Source organism: Geospiza fortis, unplaced genomic scaffold, assembly GCF_000277835.1.
Source record: "Geospiza fortis unplaced genomic scaffold, GeoFor_1.0 scaffold383, whole genome shotgun sequence".
In the NCBI taxonomy this organism is placed as follows: Eukaryota; Metazoa; Chordata; class Aves; order Passeriformes; family Thraupidae; genus Geospiza; species Geospiza fortis.
In genome coordinates, this window is record NW_005054484.1 from 913,436 (window position 1) to 935,211 (window position 21,776).

Genomic DNA, 21,776 nt, shown 5'->3' on the forward strand with positions numbered 1-21,776 from the left:
TACTGCAAATGTCTAACATGGTCCTCACAAGGGTGTAGAGTCCCACTTGCTGTTCTTGTAGCTTGATTTCTGGCAGCTGAGCAATCTGAGGTGAGTCATTTATTCATGTATCGAATAAATACACTTCTCAAGGGGTAAGCCAGTTTTTTTGTCCCCATAAAAGAAACCCCACTTCATAATTTCTTTCTTCTGCCTCTGATGCAGAGATCTGTACTGTGTGTACTTTTATGGTTGTCTCTTTCCATAATCCTTATTCCATTAACATTTCTCTGTTAAGTGGAATTCTGTATTGGAAGCTGGATGATCAAATACTGGAATCATCTACCCAGGGAGGTGGTGGAGTCACCATCCCTCGATGTGTTTAAAAAAAGACTGGATCTGGCACTTGGTGCCATGATCTAGTTGAGGTGTTAGAAGATGGGTTGGACTCGATGATCTTAAAGGTCTCTTCCAACCTAGAAATTCTGTGATTCTGTGATTCTGTATGTGGTGCTAGCATTTTTCAGGAAAGAAAAAAGAACATGTTTTTTCTTCTGAGAAGAATTCCTAGAAACTGGAACTGAGGAGCTTAAAGTGGATTCTTCATGTACTTATTATCTTCCTTTCTGTGTTCTCTGAGCATTCCCATCCTGACCAGCACAGCCCATGAGGGTGTCCATTGAAGCCATATGGAATGCAGATACCCTTCTGCCAGGAGATTCCAAGGGACTGTCATCCTGCTTTACTTAGAACAGTGTTCAAGCAGTGATTATATTGGTGATCTACCAAAATGTAGATGTTATTGAGTGCAGAGCAAGACAAAGACCTACCATGTTCTACTATTTCTTTGGAACTAAGTTTTCATTTCTTTCCCCTGTGTTTCCTTTTCAGCCTGTTTGATATGGGAGGAGAATATTACTGCTACAGCTCTGACATCACCTGCACCTTCCCTGCCAATGGCAAGTTCACAGCTGACCAGAGGGCTGTCTACGAGGCAGTGCTGAAGGCCTCAAGGGCTGTCATGGCAGCAATCAAGCCAGGTAAAAGATCTGCCAGCAGGAGTTCTGAGCTTTGGTAGCAGCATTCAGACTGTCAGATCAATTATGTTTGCATTTTAGAAAATGTTGGAAGGGAACAAGATGGTAAAATTAATTTCCATGGTTCTAATATATAGAGGTAGGATACACAACATTTTCCATACACTTTTAAAGGCATAACATAGAAACAATTATTAACACAATTAATAAGACACTTCAATATTTATTTATTTTAAATTCCCTTCATCTACTTTCTGTTCTTACTGTTGTCTTGCTTGTTTGGAAGAATGGTGCAAATGCATTTACACTCTTCATGAGACTAGTAATGATGACAGTTGTTGCTCAGATGTGTCTTGACACAGACAGCCATCTTTTCAGGAAGCTTCTGCCAAAAGCTGAAGTCAGAGTTCGTGTGAGCACATGTTGTGCTTCAGTTTGTTTCAAATATCTTTTGCATTTTATGTGTAGGCACAATAGAAATCTTCTGTTGAAAAAGGGGATGGAGTTTGCATCTTTGGGAAGGATAATTAGCCTTAAAAAGCTTTCAAAAGCACTGGCTATTGGGTACTTCACTGTATGCCTTTAAATTGCAGGCAAACTGATCCAACAAATACACATTTTCATTTGAAACAACTGTCTGGCTTAATGAAAACCTTATTTTTCTCCCATTCTGCTTTCAGGCCAGCAAATAAATGTTTTAGAGCTAGCTGCTGCTGTGATTTTGTCACTGGTGAAGGTACTTGAGCATTTCTCAGTATTACTAATGGAACATCTTCAAGAAGAATGTACTCAATGCACAAAGCACACTTATCCTTTAAATGTGCTGTATTAGTCTTCAGTCATCAGGCCTTGAGTGCCTGAGCTTTCTGGATTGCCTGTTGGAACAGAAGCAATTTTCCTGTTATACAGGCTGGCAGCAGCTCTGTTGATTTGAGCAGTTTGCAAGGGAGTGATGCTTTAGGTTTTAGCTTTCATATTTTCCAGATTCTGCATTAGTATATAACTCTGAACTTTATATAGAGTGTTAGCAGGATCTCCCCACAGTTTAGTCAGACAAAACAATCCTTTTCCAGCCTGAGAACTGAGGACACCATTGCAGCTTCAGGCCTAAAATTGTAAACAACAGTGAAGTGAGGAGAGCAATCTGGGAGGATGGGACTGCATAACCTGGAGCTGTAATTGGACAATCAACCCCAATATGGGAATGGACCAAAGCTTATCAAAGTGTGAAAGCATGTGATCCATTGTCCATCCTGGGTGTAGCCTTGGCCAGGCTCTTGTTCTGCTCAAGGTGAATCCTTTGAAAGCCTTTTGAATAAATCCCTATTTATTCCTTTAACTCTGTCTAGCCTCTGTTCTAGGTAGCCTCTCAAGGCATCAGGAGAAATGACACTTAGTGTTTACCTGCAAAATGAGACTAAATATTTTGCTATTTTAAAAACAATATGCATTCTTCATCATCTGCTGTTCCTCTCCTCAAGACTTGTCCCTATTCCTCTTCACAGTTCGTGTTGCATTTCAGTGTCACCTTTAATTTCATGTAACATTTTTAGCCGTATTTTATGCTAATAAGTTGCAAACCGTCTTCAGAATTTGAGAGCTAATATGATGTGCTCAGGGTGGTGTAGAGAATTTTTCAGTTTGCCGAACACTTTATTTACAGTGTCAGAAAGTAAGGACATACTAAATTGAGTATTTCTGAGAAGCAAGGGTCTTTTACTGGCTTTGGGAGCTTGAGATCCACAGACAGACAAACCATTCTTAATCTCTGGCAGAAAAAGGGACTGAACTTTCTGTTCTCATTGTTGTCCTGCCTGTTTGGAAGAACAGTGCAAATGCATTTACACTCTTCATGAGACTAGTAATGATGAATTTTGTATCTACAGAAAATGGTCTGTGGGCTGGTTCATTGGTTCCATTCCTTTCCTACAGAGTGCAATGAAATGCAACTTGGACTCTTGAATTACAGATCTAGTCAAGAGTCTGGTAACATGCAAAAATTTTCACCATCTGGGAAGTCTGCTTTTTAGGTCCTTTTGAATATCTCCTGGAAGACCAGGATTCTGAAAAAGGAGAAATGGAAATGCTGACCTTTATATCATGGTTAGTGTCACAGACTTGTCAGGCTGCAGCTCCTTAAACAAACCTCATTTGGGAGCTCCTGGACTGCAGCACTGGGATCTGCCCCTGGGGGAGCCAGGTACTGCCACAGAGGGCCAAGAAATGATGATGTCAATTCACAAGTCTCTTCTCCCTGTAATACTTTGTGTCTCTAAAAGAAGAGGCAGATGAACTTGCAGGGTTAGAGGCACTGAATTTAAAATCCAGAGCCATCATTTTAGTGAGATTTAGTGAGATATTTTTCAGTGGGATTTTCTGGATTGTGGAGCCTATGTTAATTTTGCTGTTATTTTTGTTAGTCTTCATTTCCCAGGGTTCCTAAGGTCAGAGCCAGCCATGCCTGGTCAGGTGGCAGGAGCCGTTCCTGGAGCACCTGGGTGAGAGTGGGCACAGCACAGTGTAGGAAATGCTGCTTATCTCCTTAATTGTGCCTTGTGGCAGGCTCACAGGGCACATCTAGCAGTTGTCATCAGGATGTTAATGATTCCTGGGGTCTTTCTGACTGCAAGATAGGGAGTGAGTACTTTAGGGAGAGTCACTGACCAAATACTGGCTTACATAACTGTGTTTATGGAAGGACACAGCTTGCTAGCAACCTTAAACATTCTGTATAGGTGTGTTTAATTCAGAGATTTGCATTTCTTTTTTCAGTTTGGCTCTCATGTGAACCTAATTAACTTTTGAGTGCAGATACTTTCTGAGAGATAATAGACCTATTAATAAATTCTGTGTATATTTCTATATACAAACAATTGTTATAATTTTCAAAGTACTCCAAAACATTGTATTTCATTATAGAGAAGCATTCATCTGCTACATTCTGTGCATGGTCCCAATGTACAAACAGCTCTAATCATATATATGGGTCTCCTTACCTTAAAATTCCAAGAACAGAATTCCTTCTGCAAGGCAAATAATATATTCTGAAAGTTAAGAAACACTCTCTGTAGGATTACAGCCCAAGTTCAGTGCAGTTGTCACAATTTCTGCCACAAACAAAATCTATTCAAAATAGAAGGGGAGGAAGACTTACTCAGTCTTGCATAATCAGCAGTTTTGAAACCACTGAACATGGAGCACTGATGAAGACAGTGATGCTTGTCACTGAAGAGAAAGGTAAAAAAGTGTGCTAGTGTGGCAGTGGGCTAATTGTCTTTCCTACAAAGTCAGGCCTATGATCCGAGATGTTAGAGAGGAATGTTGCATTTCTGCTTAGGGGATATTCTTAATTGTGTCAAGTCCATCTGCATTAAATTTCCTCTTCCACAGAACTAAAATACAGGGGCAGATGTGCAGAAAATTGACACTTTCATTTCCTTCAGTGGCTGAGGCATCGTCTGTTTCTTTCTCAGAACAGTGATTTGAGAAACAATTTATATATATTTATATATATATATATGCTTTACAGATATATGCTACATAGAAAGAATAGTTAAAAAAGAGTGAAATTTTAAAGCCACGTGTCCTAATTTGTCTCACTTCTGCTTTCTTTTTTAATCTCATTGGATTTGCCAAAGGTTGAGGCACATTAAATGCAGTCCTGAAGCACATCTCCCAGTTTACTTTCATCTGAAATGAATTCAATTCATGCATTTCAGCATTCCACTGTGTACACAAAAGCAGAGTAAGTGGGGACAACCAAGAGATTTCACCTCCAAGGATGATTGGAATTAAATGTTCCTGTAGATACATTCATTGTTTCTCACTCTGCTGTCTTCACACAATGCATGTAACAGTAAGAGCTGAACTAATGAGCAGCTATTCAGTAATTTAGTTTAACCTTTTGTTCTGTGCATGGCCTGGAGCTGTTTATTGCCTACTGTGCAAAACCTGCTCTGAATCCAAAATTATCAATGTGTCCTCACCAGTTTTTTCTCAGAGTGCTCATCATAACAGTACAAAGGTGCTGGGCAGGCAAGGAAGTTTGCTTGCACTGCATCTTCACGATGTGCAAGTGTGCAGCAGTCCCCCTTCTGCAGGCAGGAGCCAGCAGGCTAGAGAAGTTAGTGTAAAAGCTATTGACTCATGTGGGATTCCAAGATGGAAATTCTTCAGACTCGAGATCTTTTTTAAGAGAGTTGAACGTTGCTCTTGCTCAAACCGCAGCTGTTTTGACCTCTGTTACAGCTGCTGAGAGCCCAGCCTTTCTGCAAATTACACTCCAGATTGTCAAGCCAAACTCTGGTAAAATGAAAGGAAATGATTAATGAAAAAAATGTAAAATAAATTTTTTAAACCCCCTGTATTTGAAGAAAGTTGCTGAGCATCCTGTGGGAACCTGAGTCTGGTGCAAGAAAGGTTGCTGATTACCAGAGGCAACTTTTAGGTGCATTTGCCATGCTTGCCTTCTTGTGAAGTCTCTTGGGTTTTTTCTTGCTTGTTTTCAGCTTTTATAACAGATGGAAGAGGAGTTATATAATGAAGAGAAATCTTCAGTGGTTTATCAGGAGCTGTGCTTGCCTTGGTGGTTGGAGCATTCTATAAACTGGGTAGCCCTAGAAGTAAATGAACCTGGAGCTTCCTGTGGATTTGCATCTTGTGCTTGGTGGGAAGCTCTGCTTGATCTGGTGGAAGCTTTTCCACTGGTGCTGCTGAGGCTCTCCTGCATGGCTGTAGTAACACATGAATGGATGTTGCACTTCTGCTTGCATGAGGTCTTCTGTCCTTTCAGCTGCCTTCGTTGCAAAACATAGCCCTGGGTCTCTTCCTCTGGCAAGTGTCACTGAAACTTTTTTACATTTTTAAAGATTTTACTGCAGGACTGGAATGGGCAGCATCATCAGAAAGGCCTAGGTAATTTGAAATCCTGTGTAAAGGGGTAGATGTTCGTGGAACTGAAGGACTGAACCGGAACACGTCAGCACCAAGGGGCCAAGCAAAGCTCACACAGACACTGCCAGTGGATATTGCTCAACCCTGCAGTCCTTGATGCTATAACCATAAAATTACTGCTTTTAGTGTAGCTCTCCCCCACCCCCATAACTGCCCAGGCTTAAAAAAGCAAACTGGTGGAAAAATAGTATTGAGTAGCACAGCCTCAGTAGGCATGAGGCTGCTGAGGGCAGTGGGGAAGGGCAGGGGTGAGATCTCAGCTCTGGTGTCTGGAGCACCTCCTGTGGACACCTCTGATGGCAGCAGCTGAAAACCTGAGCTGCAGGAGTAGATTAGACTCTTCTCTGAGCAAGTTGGGCATGTGGTTAATAGTGGAGAGATCTGGAGGGTTAGAAAGGGCACGTGTGCATGGCTCCCAAATCTGTCTCACTCCATCCTTTACCCTAGCTGCTTAAGTTAGGTCCAATGTCTATGTGTTAGCTTTGTTATCCATCGTTTGTCACTGGTTTCACCTGGGAGACCACTATTTTTACTCTTTGGAATTAATACCAATCTGTTGGGAAAAAAAGTGTGAAATAATTTGTTTTGCTCTAAGTCCCTCTCTAAAAACTCAAGAAAACAATTTGTTGAAGAAACATGATCTAACTTTCAAGTTAACCCTACACTGAGCCAGGGCTTGGAACCCTCCTGGTATCCCTCCTAACCTGAATCACTCCATGCTGTGTTGAAAACATGAAACATGCCCATGGCAATGCCAGTGGTGGAGGCCAGGGAGGTGCTGCTGAGGAGCAGTGGCCGTGTGTCAGCTGTGGCTGTGCCCAGGGCAGGGCACTGCTGGATGGCCCTGTGAGCTGTGGCCATTCCAGCCCTGAGCACCACCCTGCTCCTGCACCAATGTGTTACTGTCAGGGACACACAGGGTCCAGTGGGGTTGGGGAAATCTCTGTGGAGTGGATTCTCTTTTATTCTTCAGCAAATGGCTCTGTATTTATACCATGGGCAGCCTCTCAAGTGATTTCTGCTATTTTTTGGTCGGGTTATTATTTTAAGCATTTAAAGAATATTAATAATATATATATTAATACAATATTTATATTATTATAAATTTAATTCCTAGTTGATGAGGACAGTATGGTTGCTACATATAGAAAGTTTCTATGTACAGTTTCTGTTTGTAGAAGCATTGAAGTTTCTGAAGTATAATAAGTTGCTACTGTGTTGAGAAGAGCTAAAAAGGATGTATGCCTATCTCAGCTTTGCAATTAGAACTATTTTGCATTAATGCACTAGAGCATAAACAGAGTCTTTAAGATTAATGAGCTAAATATTGGAGCAATCACATACTTTCCATCTTCATCCTTTTGCAATTGCATCCTGGGACCTCCAGGCATAACTCTCTGTCTTTTCTGTAGAAATGGAAAATCACAGGAGAAGGGGAAGGAAGGGAGCTGGTTGTGCTTAGCATGCCTTGTACTACTGCAAAATCTATGTTGAAAAAAGTCTTTTTTTTAATCATTAAAGTTATATACATTAATATTTGGGGTGCAAGGAAGAAGGAATTTAAACACCTCGCTCTGTAAGGTCCATTGTCCTAAATTCCAGTTTCAAAAAAGATCTCCTTGTCTAGCAAACTGCTCCCAAGGAACAGTTGAGTAAGGCCAGGTTGGCAGCCACTCAAGTCCCTATCTCTACATTTTTATGATTTGAAAAGCTTGTGTATACAGAGTCCCCATTGAATCAAAATTGCATTCAGACATTAGCTATGCAGCTGGGAATATCTGCTGATTGATGTTTGTTTGTTTCAATAAAACGAAAAATAAAAATTAGTTCCAAATATGCACAGAAGTTGTTGTTCATCACATCAGTTTATGTGCAGTGTGAATTCCTCCTTGGGATACTGACATTACCACAGGCTTTCTCTATAGGATTTCTATCTCTGCATTTTTCAAGTTGGAGCTCATCTTATATGCATATCCCAAGTTCTGCATTTTGCTATCCAAGACAGTGAATATTGCCTTGCCTCTGGCTTTCAGGCTTTGCTTTTCCAATAAATGCATTTGAGGAAGGTCTTGAAGAAAATCTCTGCCCCAGGACTGACATCTCTGATAACACAAGATGGAAGTTTCTCCATGTTAGGGCTGGAAGGTTTCTTGTGTGTGGCTCTCCCAGAAATCCAGTTTCACTTAAAGACATGGGTTCTTTAAGCTCTTAAATCCTGTCTTCCAGGGTCAAAGATCAGACTTTGCAGATTTCATTGATGCCAGGATTGCCATATAGTCTTTGACCAAGAAAGTGCAGTCAAGTACACTTCAAGTACAGTCAGAAGCATTTCAGGCAAAGAAGTAGACCTACATACCAAGCAAATAAAAGATCCTTTTATTAATCATGTAGATACCAGCTGATCCTCAGAGCCTACAAGAAATGGGTACCCTTTTGCTGTAGGTGCTAAATAAATGCAGAGAGGTAAGTAGTTCCCAAAAGACTCAGGTGTTTTGAGATGGGGAGGCCAAGGGGAGCAGGCTGGAGCAGCCACTGAGCGCAGGCCAGCAGTGTCTGGCTCAGAGAACTTCAGAAAGTTCCCTGTAGCTGCTGGTCCCTCCTCTGTGTTTGCTCCAGGTGCCTCACTGGGTCAAGGCTTGCATTTTGCACTTGAGAATGGGTGTCTGAAGGGGTTTCTGTAATGTTTGGAGCTACCCTTCCACTCTGTCATTTCCAAATGAACAATTTGAGAAACAGAATGATTCAGGGGAGCCCTTCTGTAGGTCTGGGACTGAGGACTTCCTTTGAAGAGCAGGAGGAACAGTCCTTGGGAGTTCTCTAGGATGGAACATCACAGGTCACCATGAGCCACCTCCAGAGGCAGCCTGGAAGGCAGGCAGGGTGTTCCTGTGGGTGACCCCTGTGTCCTGCTGCAGATTGAGTGCCAGCTGCTCCTGCTGTCCCTCTGTGTGTTTGTAGGTGCAGGATGCAGAACCAAGTTAATCCCACATGGTCTTTGTCCTGTGGGCAGCTGTAACTGCCTCAGTTGAGCTGCTCTGTGAAACTCTGACCACTTTTTGTGCATTTCTCCTGATTTATTCAGGGTTTTTTTATTGTTGTAACTTCCTAAGTGCTTTGCAATGAAGGGGTTGTCTTAGCTGGTTTTCCCATGTACAGCCTTCCAAGGAATGTTGTGAATTAGAAGGACAAAACAAAGAGGCCACTTTATTTTCCAGTGGTTCGCCTCCTCCCTGTTTGCCTGATGCTAAAGGACTGAAGTAGTAAAGCTGATGGGGGTAGAGGGGCAAGCCCAGGGACTTTCCAGGGTGAGTGGTCTATTTTAGTACAGCAGGATGTAGATTTTGGATGGTGTGTCCTCCTTTGGTACCTAAATACTGAGGCACAGTTCTTTCAGTCAGACTGTCAAGAAGTAAGTTTAGTGAACCACTACCAGTTTAAATAACCTACTTAAATAACAAAAAATGCTGTGATTTGAATTCAAAGCAGCAGTATGAGTCCCTGTTCTATTTTCTAGTAAAATGCCTCTAACAAAGAAAGAAGAGTGGAGAATCCAGCTCAGGTAGAATAGTACCAAGAGCAAAGATTAAAATAACTCAATTAAAGAACTGTTTAATAAAAACAATTTAATGAAACCTAATAGCTAGGATATATATTTGGCATAACAGATCATATTACCAGCAGGTGTTTCTGTTATTAAGCTGAGCAGAGTTGTACCTGGCAACATATGCAAATTCAAAATTTGCAGCTTCATAGATTACTGCTTCTTTTTGTCCACAACAAATATATGACTTCTTTACAATTCAGATTGATTTTTGGTTTCTAATACTGCTTTAGAGTAATTGTCACTGTATCCAACTAGGATTGAAATCTATTATACCTAAAGAGAATAACTGTAACTGTTACTAATATTTATCCTCCCAGGTAGAAGGTTCTTATTCACATGCAATGGGAGTTTTGTGCATGTAGTATTTTTTATTATGTGTAGTCCAGAGTTGTATTTAGTGGAACACCACGTGGTCATGCTTCTCTGTTGTGCTGTATAAAAACAGTAGCTGATTTTGGTGAGTTTTTAAAAAGAAACTGGACTGTAAACTGGAACTTTTGACAATGGCACAACAGGGAAGGGTATGAGAGCACAATCTGTTTTACAGTTTGTATAATTTCAGGATGCCCATGTGAATTATTCCCATTCAGATTGTCATATTTTAGTTAAAGTACTGCTGATCATTATTAATCTGCTGTAATATCTGCAGCAAAACAATTCTTCTCAGGAATAAAAAATTAATGACAGAAGTTGAAGATTTTATTCCAATTCCTCTGAAGAGCAAATCCTTTTAGGGCATGTTGTAACCAATATTTGATATTCACAAATCTTGCTGAATGGCACCACAGTATTATTTTCCCCTCCTTGCAGTTCAGAATGTTGAAAGACAGATTGGAAAGTGAATCTTGTCACTATATGTTTTTAAAAGCTATTTGCAATCTGCTGTCTCTCCTCTATTGAATGGAGTGGACTGTACTTTTTTTGCTGGCATTAATGTTCATCAATTGATAAACAAACAAAAAATTCAACAGAAGTTGAAAACTGCCTCTCTGAGATGGACCCAGCAAAGGTAGATCAGCTTTCTGTGGTGTGTTAATTCTGGTTTTCTCAGTGTAAATGGTTGAGGCATTGCTGCTGCTTTGGAAATAAAAGCAGAAGGCACTAAAGGGTGTGTATACTGTCAGTAAAATTGAAATTCTTTATTCTTTCAAGATATTAATTAAAAATTGTATTATTGATTACTAGAGCTCTCATTGCTGGTCACCTGTTCAGCACAGCAGTAACCCATGGCAAGAGGTGAAAGAAAAGGGAATTTTCCCCTGCCAGCCTCAGCAGGTGCTGCAGACCCTCAGGGAAAGCAGGATTCTGTTGGAATGTGGGGGCTCTCTGCAGACCTGGGAGCTGCTGCTCCTGCTGGGATGGGCAGGACCACTGCAGCATTCAGAGGCTCAAATAATGCTGAGTTACCCCCCAGGGTACAAAAACAGGCATTTAAACTGTTTCTGCCCTGAGATCTCTCTCTTCTCCAGGTACCTGAGCAGAGTCTGCAGGAGCTGCCATGGCTCAGTGGATTTTTCCCTACTTTAAGGGATTCTTCAAAGGTGTGGCTTGCACAAGCAAATACATTTAGATATCTTTACAGACTCAGCCTAAATTGGCTGCAGGTTTTTGCCTTTCTATACCTAATGGGATTTGGTTTAAGAGCTTTTTTTAAAAATCCTTTTTTCCTAATTGTAACATGCTGTGTATTGTAACATTGTGCAATTCTGATTTTAATAGTGATATTGGGGGATGAGCTGCCTGTACCTTGTCTGATTTTTAGTACCTGCACTGATTTTCTCACAGCTCAGTGTTCAGGAATTGTGCTTGATATTTGCTGTAATTTGAGTTGAAGTGCAAAGTTCACAAGTCCTTTAATCTTGACACTGCATCAGCTGTAGCTGTCAGAGTGCAAACCTGCCAGACATAAATTGTGCTGTTTGCCCTGAGTCTTATCTAAACAGGCTCTTTGCTGAGCTTCAAAGATTGATAAGTTTCCACACTGCAATCACTCCCTCCCACACTTCCTTCATTCTGTCAATCCTTTTCCTTTTTTCCTCTTCAACATACACTTCTTTTGGAAGGAGCAAGCTGTAAAATTGTGTCTGGCAAAACCTAATCCCAGTGCTGCCTCCAGACATGGAAAAAAATCCCTCCTCTTGCTCCACACCTGCATCTATTCATATTGCTTTTCTTGATGTTTCTGCGTGGCAGAATGTTACCCTTATGTTGCTTCTGATGCCTGACAGCTCACCTTGTGCAGGGTTTATAACTGGGAGGATGGAATTACTGCTGAAAACCTCCATCATCCGTGCACAGGATGGACTTACTGCTGGAAACCTCCATACTGATGCAAAAGGAATGTCACAGGACAGCTGAATTGCACAGTGCTGTTCAGCCTTTTGAAGAAGTGCAAATTTCAGAGGTGATGGGGATCAATCTCTGTTTCCCTCCAGTAACTCCCATGCCTGTAAGGCAGGTGAATCTTTCTGGGGAATAAAGGGGTGACTTTATTGCCCAGAAATACCATCCTGGTGTGGAGCTGTGGCACTGGGGCTCCAGGCACAGGGCAGGGGCAGGTCTGGCAATCCCTGCAGTCGGAACTGAGGCTATTTGCAGGTGTGACACAGCAGCAAATCCTGTCTAGTTCCCTTTTTGTGCTGGGCAAGTTAACAGGCTCTTCTCCTCCCATGGCAGCCAGATGCAGCCATGCCACAGCTGGAAAGCACAGTCAGAAATGGCATCCCTGAATTTGGCACCCATGAGGCAAATAATGCTCACCCCATGAGCCGTGTGGTCATCCACACAGCCTTGAGCAGCTTCACTGCTGCCCAAACATTGGCAGTGTCAGAGCCCAGCTTTTGGGGCTTTGCCCCATGGCACAGTTGCTTTACCTGGTGCTGCAGGACACCACGTTCAAAACCAGAGCAAACACTGAGTGTTTCCTGCAGTGGGCCAAAAAGAAAGCGTGAAAATCACAAATATGACAATTGTTTCTCTAGCACCCAAGTGAAGAGGGAAGAGATAATTGGTTTTTAGTATTTAAATTATGTTTTGGTTTGTTTTTTAAACTGGGTCTGATTGAATTCTGAAGACCTATTGTTTTATGTCTGATATGGTCTCTGCCAGTTGGCAGATTTTAATCTGTTCCAGTGGGCTGCTGGCTGGGCTGGGATTGTGTGTTCTGTCTGCATTTCAGTGGCACTGCCAGGGGACATTGGGCCTTTTGCCCTTGTCTGTGGACACTTGGAAATTAAATGTAACTTAGCACAATTTGGGGAGAAGTTACTAGAACCTTGCCATACTCGTTTTTTTTAGTAAGATTGTGACATCTGTGTTGGCAAAAAACCCCCACCCAACAACAACAACAAAAAAAAACCTGTTAAATCATTTGTGGTTTAATCATTGTCACATTACAACCACAAAGTACCCTAAGTAGTGGCCAAAAAAATCCTGTTAGGCCTTTTCAGAGTGCTTTCTGACCAAAGTGGCTAAATACCACGCAGTAATTCTAAATTATTTTTGTATGCTGTTTCTACTTTATGTTCTCAAATGGCTTCTAATAAAACTTCAGATAATAATCACTGGGATAAAAATACCAGTGAGTTAACAGCAGCTGAGGAACAGTTTATAGTGTGATGTGTTATAGCAACTCATTTTTTTAATTCTACTGTTTAAAAATTTATGGTATATTCATCAAAAGATAGGAATGCTTTTGATTTCTGGTTTCACTAGAAGCTTTTCTTTCTTTTTGGGGGGTGGCAAAGAGGACACAAAAATCCCCTCCATTGATGTGGTCAGAGAGGTCACACATTATTGCAGAGATCCTCATATGATGTTCCAGAGTCCTTGAACCTGGTGTTTTATCTGAAATTTTGTGTGGTTTGGCAAACAGATATCAAAGAGGAAATATTTTCAAGGAAGTAAAATAATATTAATTTTATCTTTTTCCTTTCTTTCACAGTAATATCTAAGAGTATCAGATAACATTTAGCTTTATGGGGATACCTTTAAAAAAAGACTTTAGGCAGACTTAATGCACTAATTTTGCCATTTTTAAGTGGTACCTCACACATCTGCAAACCTGCACTGTACTGTTTGCATTGTGTCTGAAAACTAATAACCTCCCTAGATTTTTGTTAATTAATGCATGGTCTGGTTTATTTCATTGCTGGACATCTGCAGTGTCTGCTTGCTGCTGTGCAGCTCATTCACTCTGCATCTCCAGGAATCTGTGGTTGCTGTAAGAGGTGGCGTTGAGCTGACCTCTCTGCTGAGCACATGCTGCATGCAGGTAACAAACCCCAGCCTCATGAGCCTGGGCACTGAGCTTCCCTGGGGAGCCAGCCCTGCCTCAGTGACCTCTAGCACCCAGTGTCTCATTTGGCACAGAATTAGGAAGGGAGCAGACACCTCATCAGCAGATTTTCCTGAGTACAGACTCATTTTGGTACAAGCTGTCAAAGTCCAAGGACCCTCCAATCTGACTTTTTAAACCTCATCTGTCACTGGACTATAATTGGTTTATAAATTGGCTTAAAGATAATAACAGAACTAACCTTTCTACACAAAAAGCACGTCTGCAACTATCATAAAAGTTCTTACACAAAAAGCATGTCTGCAACTATGATAAACTTCCCCAAGGCTTACAAATAATAGTCCTGAATAATACATGAGCCAAATATGCTGGTGAGTGACTGGTGGTGGGAATCAGTGCTGGCCCACGTTGCAGAGCACTCAGCCACTGAGTAACTCACACACCCAGGGGCAGAGGCATTTGGAAGTTGTTGTTGTGGGGTTTGCTTGGTTTTTAGCTGCTTTTTCTCCCTACAAGAATGCTAATATGGTGTTTGACTTCTGCTTGCAGCTGGCACAGAGGTCTCTGCTGGACCCTCAAAAATCCAGAAGCTGAGGCACCTCCACAAACCAAGGATTCTTTGTACAAAATATTCATTCAGCACTGTTCAGCTACTGTTCTTCTTCTCACCTGCAAGTCTGCAGTGTGTAGGGCAGATTGTTCCCTGGCTGCCTGCAGACTCCTCTCTGTTACTGTTTTAACATGCTAAAGCCATCCACACAGGTGTGTGCCCAGAGTGAGCACCTCTGGCCTTTCAGCATTCTGCACCTGAGCAGAGTGAGGCACCTCTGGGCTTTGACAGAGGGACTCACATATTCTCCCTGCAGTCCTTGGGGCATTTCCAGATTGTTGAGTTGCACATCATACGAGAGCACCAAAAAGTTCTGCTCATGGCTTCTTATCAAGTTGGCAGGTTGATGAAGCTATCAACTCTGATATTCAATTTTTCCTCCTTTCTCTGCTTTTTGCAATTATTGAAGTTCAGTATCTACAAAGGAAAATTAGATTAGCAGAATTCAAGGACTTCTATCTTTGAGTATATTTACTAGGTATCTGAATGACACCTGAGTGCAGGGATGTCAGTCAGTCCCAGAGACAGCTGGGCTTGCACAGGCCATTGTATTATGAAGATTTCAAATGCCAGATAAAGCTAATACAATTTTAGTTTTAAAATAACTTCAAAACATCATATATTTCTGTTTGCTCTATAATAAATGCGTACAACATACAAATATACTTCTGTATAAAATGGACAAAGACATCTTCCTTAAATTATGGTTGTTACTTTTTTCAGTGGATTTTTTCTATACTTTTAAGTAGTTGCCTTAGTACTGTAAAATAGTTCTTTCTCTTCACAAAATTAGTGTTTTTAATATTACAAAGACAGTAGGAGATGTTTGAAGATTTGCATTTAGATCCTCTTTCTTTGTCAAATTACCTGTTTAAGAAATGGGTAGAAATCTGTTTGAACCTTATTATTAAAGTTTATTCCTAGCATGATGGGCATCCTCTCATAGCAAACAAGACAAGGATATCACCATTTTTTAAGTGAAGACCAAAAATCACTCCACTTATTTCACTGTCTCTAGTCAGCTCAGAATATCTTCCTATTTTGTCTTAGCACTCAAGTAATAGTCTGTATAGGGGATTTTTATCCAGGGCTTGTAGGTTAAGTGTCTTGGGGGGGGATGGCCACCACCCCATAGTCATAATAGAATAAAGCATGAAGCCAGACAACAGAATAGAAAGTGCAATCTATCTATAAACCCTTTCTTTTTAATTAAGACTATTTGAATACCTATTTATTTGTAAACCAAGATTTGTATTATTTAGCAGGGTGCCTCCAGCAGAAGTTTAATTTCCCTGTGCCCAGAGCTGCCCCAGTGCTGTCTGCAGCTCCAGCAGCATGGGGGACACAACTGGAGCTGACATATTTCATATCCCTAGCAAAGCTCGTGGCACTGGCTGGATGATAAAAGAGTGCTCCAGAGCCATTTTGCTGGGCTCTGTCTGAAGCACCACCCTGGCTCCAAGAGAGAGCCCAAAGCTGCAGATTTTCCATCCAGCCTCATTATTTATTTCACAGTAGAGCTTTTTGTTGTCCTCAGTCTCTAATGAAGCAGATAAGATGAATAAAAACCAAAACAGACAGGGAATTAAGAAGGAAGAAAGAGAGGAGAAGTATTTGCACTTTCAGACAATGAAAGAAAAAGGTAGAGGTGAGGGAAAAAGGAATTCTAATGGATTTGCTCAGTGCCTGGAAATACTCAGGATTTACAACCATGGCAGTCTTTTCAGTTAGGGCAATAGTGCCATTAATTTGCTCCGTTCAACTTCTGCAGACAAATGGATATGTGGCTTTGGTGGTTTTATTTCTGATCAGTTTGATATTTGTATCTCCTCTTGTATCTCTTCCTCAGTTTGATAAAGGTGACTGTGTCGCTTTGAGCTGCAGACAGCAGACACCTCAGCTCCACTCCTCTCAGATAGCTCAGCTTGATCCAGAGCATCCAGGGAATGGCTGTGTTTTGTCTGCCAGCCATGGAGTTCTGACCTTCATTTTTAACAAGAGAGGGTGAGGCTTCAAGCAGTTGACCAGGGTCAGATGTTGGTACATGTGGCTTTGCAGTTATGGTGGTGAAAATAGGTGACTTGTGGTAATACTCAGCTAAGAAATCATGGGAAAGATCTTGAAAGAACATCTAGTGTCCTCAGAAAGAAGATTGAACACTTTTAGAGCAGTTGGAGTTAGCTGCAAACTGCAAAAGCTGAACCTCGACTTAGACATAGAAATTCTGTATTCCTACAGTTATAAAATAAACAGGAAAGCAACTGTGATTCAGTAATACTTCTAGTGTGATATGTGTAATATTGATGTGAGGGATTGTAGTGATTTCAATTTACCATTCAATAGAGTGGAGCCCAATGTGAGAGAGCTGTGAAACACAGATGAATCTAGAGAAGTGAAAATTGCAATACAGTCAATATTCAGAAAGATAAATAATTATAGAATATGTTGAGCAGTTGTCAGAGAACAGCTGGTTATAGTTGTATTGGTTCTTATTGAATGAAAAATCTAAATTCCTTTCTAAAGTAGGGAAACCATAAAAATATCACATTTTGAGCAGGAAGACTGCACACACTTATGGGTGAGCATCACACACTTGGGCACTGCTGGCTTTTGTGAGGAAGTAGCAATGAAGGGTTTGTCTGTTTGTCTGCCACTTGCTGCTCAGTTTGATTCTGATCTTTATATCAGAGCCACACAGGACAGCTGAGTGCTTTCTCCAAGCACTCCCATAGGATGATTTTATTTCCATCTTTGAAGCCTCAGTACTTTCAGCAAAAAGTGATAATGTAATTAAGAGATGACATTTATCTTCACAAGACCCTAGAGCTGCGTGTTTAACTGGATTAAAGCAAACGGAACTTGGTGGGAGTTTGGCCTTAAAAATTGCTCAGTTCTTATTTGTTTAATCATGCCAAAATTGAACAAGGAAAATATTCTTCAACTGTACCTTAGCCCTAGTTGTCTTGACTCTGCAACTGCTGCTCTGTTGATGATGACTCAATGCCATGGTGAACTAATTAGGACAGTACTTTGTTACTAACAAAAGAGCTGCTTTCTTCCTCCCTCCTCTCCCCAGCAGTTTGTCAAACAAAATTGTATCCTATACCAAAATAATAGCAACCTAATGTATCCTGGCACCCTGTCTCTAGTCAAACAACAGTATTTTGTAATGCTGTTTCAGTACATGTATTAGAGGAGTTGTGTTTTACACAGCCCATTAACACAAGGGAATCATTAATTTCTGGAGAGTGTCTTTGCCAGGAAGATGTGGGCTTTAAATCTTCAATGTACGTAGAAAAGTAGTGTCCATGTCAGATGTTCTAAATGGGTATGATCATTCTTGAAAATAAAAGGATGGTAATGTTCTATTCTCTGCATTTAAAAAACTGCAATCTACAGTTGACATTCTTATAGGAAGCTCAGGGATGCATTTCCATCTCTGTAGACATGCTTAGATTGTAATAACATCTTTTCACTTGGCTCTGGATTATAAGGTGCTGGTGTTTCTCTTGTTTGTATTTTTCTGTACTTCACAGACATCTTAAAATAGTTTTGTCTTGTTTAAAGTGTTTTTGTGAAAATGTAGTTGCTCTTTCCACCTTTGTTTTTTATATAAACAGAGGGCACATGTGTTACATCTGTTTTTTGAAAGCTGCTGTTAAAATCCTGTAGCAATAGTTAACTGAGCTGCCTGTTTGTGCTCTCCAAGGGGTGGCCTGGCCTGATATGCACCGTCTGGCTGACAGAGTCCATCTGGAGGAGCTGACTAGAATTGGCATTCTGAAAGGCAATGTGGATGACATGGTGAAGGTTCATCTGGGTGCAGTATTTATGCCACACGGGCTTGGACATCTACTTGGAATCGACGTGCATGATGTTGGAGGCTACCCAGAGGTTAGTGCTAGTCCATGCTCAACTCCCCTGCAGATTAACCCCCTCAGCTCCATCAGCACTGCTCAGGCTCTCTGGGTGGTTACCCAACTGCATCTTCTCAGAGGTACAGCAGATCTGCATTTAAGTGTCTCCTTTTTTTTAAAGATGTGGTATTTTATGCAGCTTACTCTAAGGAAATCTATTAGTTCATTGAAACATAAATTGTTTGTGGGGAGAAGTCAACTGATGGTGCTCTTTGGGCATTCTTAACCTGTTCAATTTCTACATACACTGTGTTGTTCCTCATGATTCACTGCTCTGACAGGCACCACCCAAGTGCCCTGTGCTGTGGCAGAGCATCTCAGTCTGCCTGAGTCCTGTATTGGCAAGATTCACCTGCTCCATTGCAGATGTGAGGCAGCTGCAGGAGCCCCTGCTGTACCTGGGCAGTAAATCCCAGTGGCTGTGTCACATGGAAACAAGCTGGCTCATAGCCCTGTCTTGAGCTTTGATGTCCAGCATCAGCATGGGCACCAGTGAGGATGCAGCAAGAATAAAGTCCATCAAATCTTCCAGTCTTTGCAAATGTGAAAGCATAACCTCTTGTATTCTGAGTTTCTGCAGAAAACACAGAAGGATTGTCTTTTTCCTTGAATTAATTTGGTGATTCATGACTATGATTTGAAAGCAGAATAGGTAAAGTTCTGTAACCAATTAATGGCAGTAGGTCTGCAGTGATAACTAAAAGAATAAAATCTCTTAGGCAAATTGTACTTAATGTTTGAATAGAGGAAGTTTGCAGCAGCTTTGGAACCATTTCAGAAAAACTGTGTTTGTGTTAGGTTGTGGTTATTTGAGGCTAACTAAGGATTTTCAGTAATACAGTACAAAAATGGATCATTTCTCTCCTCTCATATGTAAGCTGTTCTTTTGCAAGAATCTGCAAAAGAAACAAGGAACTCCATAGGTAAAGTTGAAGCACATTTTGGTGCTTGTTCATGTTGGGTGACCAGGCAGCCTAACAGCTGCTATTGCTGGTTCAGTTTTGCAGGCAGGGGAGAAACAGTATATAATATTTGAGGATACTTATTACATTCACCATGTAATTATAGTTGAGATACAATATTGTGATAACGATGTATTAGCATCAGCTAATAAACTTAGGTGTAATAAAAAGGAAACAAAAATCAAAAGCAAAATCAAAACTCTGATTTTAAGGTTTCTGCACTATCTGATACAGAGAGGATGGATGGTTGTCCCTTTGTTCCCCCCAAGTGCATTCTCTGTGCACAAATGGAGACATCCAGCAAAGCACAGGGAGAGTTCATAAACTTTAAAATCCAGGAGCCTGCTGCTGCATGCCTTTGCTTAGATTGTTTTCACTTGTGTTGTGAATAGCCTCTCTGAATTTGGTGGACTTAAAAAACAGGAGCAAGTGTTCAAGACTTTGGTAGGGTGAAGAGATAACTAAATTTTAGGAACAAGTGAGTAGAATTCTGAGAGTGCAAAGTACCCTTCTTGGTTTTGCCTAAAAACTGTATTCTTTGAGGTTAGAGCAAGTACCTTACTGTCATGGGAGATTTCTAGAACTGATTTTGTGTGAGTCTGAAGCAATGGACCCTGTACACCTTCCATCTCAGCAGATTTCAGTAGTGTGGCATACAAGCTACGGAATCATTTTTTGACAATAGATTTTGTTTTCATATGAATGAATTTATAATTGTTATTGTATGGATATTTTATAAAATTTAAGGGTTATTTTTTGAAAGGAAACTGATCTATCCACAATTTTGAAAGAGCAGCCTTTTACAGATAAAAATGGATATAGGGACTGTATTGTCAAATGAGTTAGGCTCTCCAGTTTTGTATTTACTGTGGGTAAAAATGCCAGAGCTCTACACAGAATTTTATATCTGCAAATACTGAAATTGTTTGTTTGTGTTGGCATGCAACTGCATTCTTACATGAAGAATGCTTGCATGGCTAATTTACTTTCAAAATCTAATCCTAAATAGCAAATTACTTGAATATGAAGCATGTATGAAAGCTCACGAACAAATAGCTAATGTTCTGTATTTGCATATAAAAGTGCACATAGATGAGTGTATGGCATCACTTTGTTTGAAAAATTATGAATTCTGGGTTCTGCAGAAGAACAACCCCTTTAAACTCTCTGTGTGGCATTAATTTCACCTCTGGTAGACCCTTCACTTCTCTCTGTCCCAAAGCAGGAGGCCCTGCACCTGGGTGTGGGAGGGACACTGCAGGAGCCTCTCAGGGAGCTGGGAGGGAGCTCCATCAGCCCTCTCTGGGCTGTCCTCATGGCAGCCTGGTCCCTGCCAGGGCAGGGGAGCCGTGGAGGGATGCAGGGGATGTGGTTCTGCCCAAGTTCATCTGAACACGAGCAACTGAGCACCTTTCCTGCAAGTGTGGGACGTGTCTGTATTAAATGGGAGAAGGCTTATTCTCCATGCCTCATTGTTCCATGAAAAAGCACATTTTGAAGACATCTAGTACACTCTGGAGTGATTTGCGGTACATTTTAAATGTTTACCAGCTAGTGAGATCTTCACAAAGGTTTTTATAAAGCCATTTTGGTGTTTATTGTACACTGAGCCCATGCCTGTAGTATCATGTCCTTTTTTCTAGCTGGTTAAAAAGCAACATCTTTGCTTTTGGCCAAGGGAATTTCTGGGAGTATTACAAACGATTTTTTAAAAATAAAAACTTTCCAAGTGGATATTATTCCATTATTTTCCTCAAGTGTAAACAGTTACATTTGAAATAATACAATAAACGTTAATTTCCTAATTTTTATCCGTCAGAAAGTTTTGTGTGTTCCAAAAAAACTATTTCCAGACATTGTTAGCTTAGATTAGTTATTCATTGGTAGCCAAAGATTTCTTTTTTCAAAATTGGCAATAATAAGTTTTCATCTTTTCCAGTAAGCTGCTTTCACATGCAGCATTGAACAAGCACTTTCTTCTTCTTTGACAAAAGTTGTAAATACTTGCAGATTTTCTGCAAAGTATACTCCGGGATATTAGAAAATATAACATTTCCCCTTCCTATTTTTTGCTGTGATAAAGAACAACCGGTTTTGGCCAGCAATGAACGTGTCTTGGCAACCTTATTTTAGGACAGCACGTTCACAGGAGTGTGAGCACAGTGTTTGCCAGTGAAGCACACGAGTGAAGGTGCTGGTTTTCAGGAGGGCTGAGCAGCAGGAACTCCCTGGGCACCGCGACGTTCCTCGGGGAAAGCGGGTGCTGCACATTTTGCCAGCAATGAACATATTTTGGCAACCTTATTTTAGGACAACACTTTCACAGGAGTGTGAGCACAGTGTTTCCCACTGAAAGATGCAAGTAAAGGTGCTGTTTTTTAGGAGGGCTGAGCAGCAGGAGCTCCCTGGGGACAGCT

At 41.0% G+C, this 21,776-nt stretch overlaps 1 protein-coding gene across 1 annotated transcript in view; it reads left to right on the forward strand.

Moving 5' to 3' along the window:
- Window positions 1-21,776, forward strand: part of PEPD (peptidase D) — a 148,495-nt gene that overhangs the window by 108,236 nt on the left and 18,483 nt on the right. Inside the window, exons 13-14 of the mRNA XM_031063188.1 lie at window positions 871-1,019; window positions 18,190-18,374. Coding sequence (XP_030919048.1) covers window positions 871-1,019; window positions 18,190-18,374 — 334 coding nt within the window. The remainder of the gene's footprint in view (window positions 1-870; window positions 1,020-18,189; window positions 18,375-21,776) is intronic.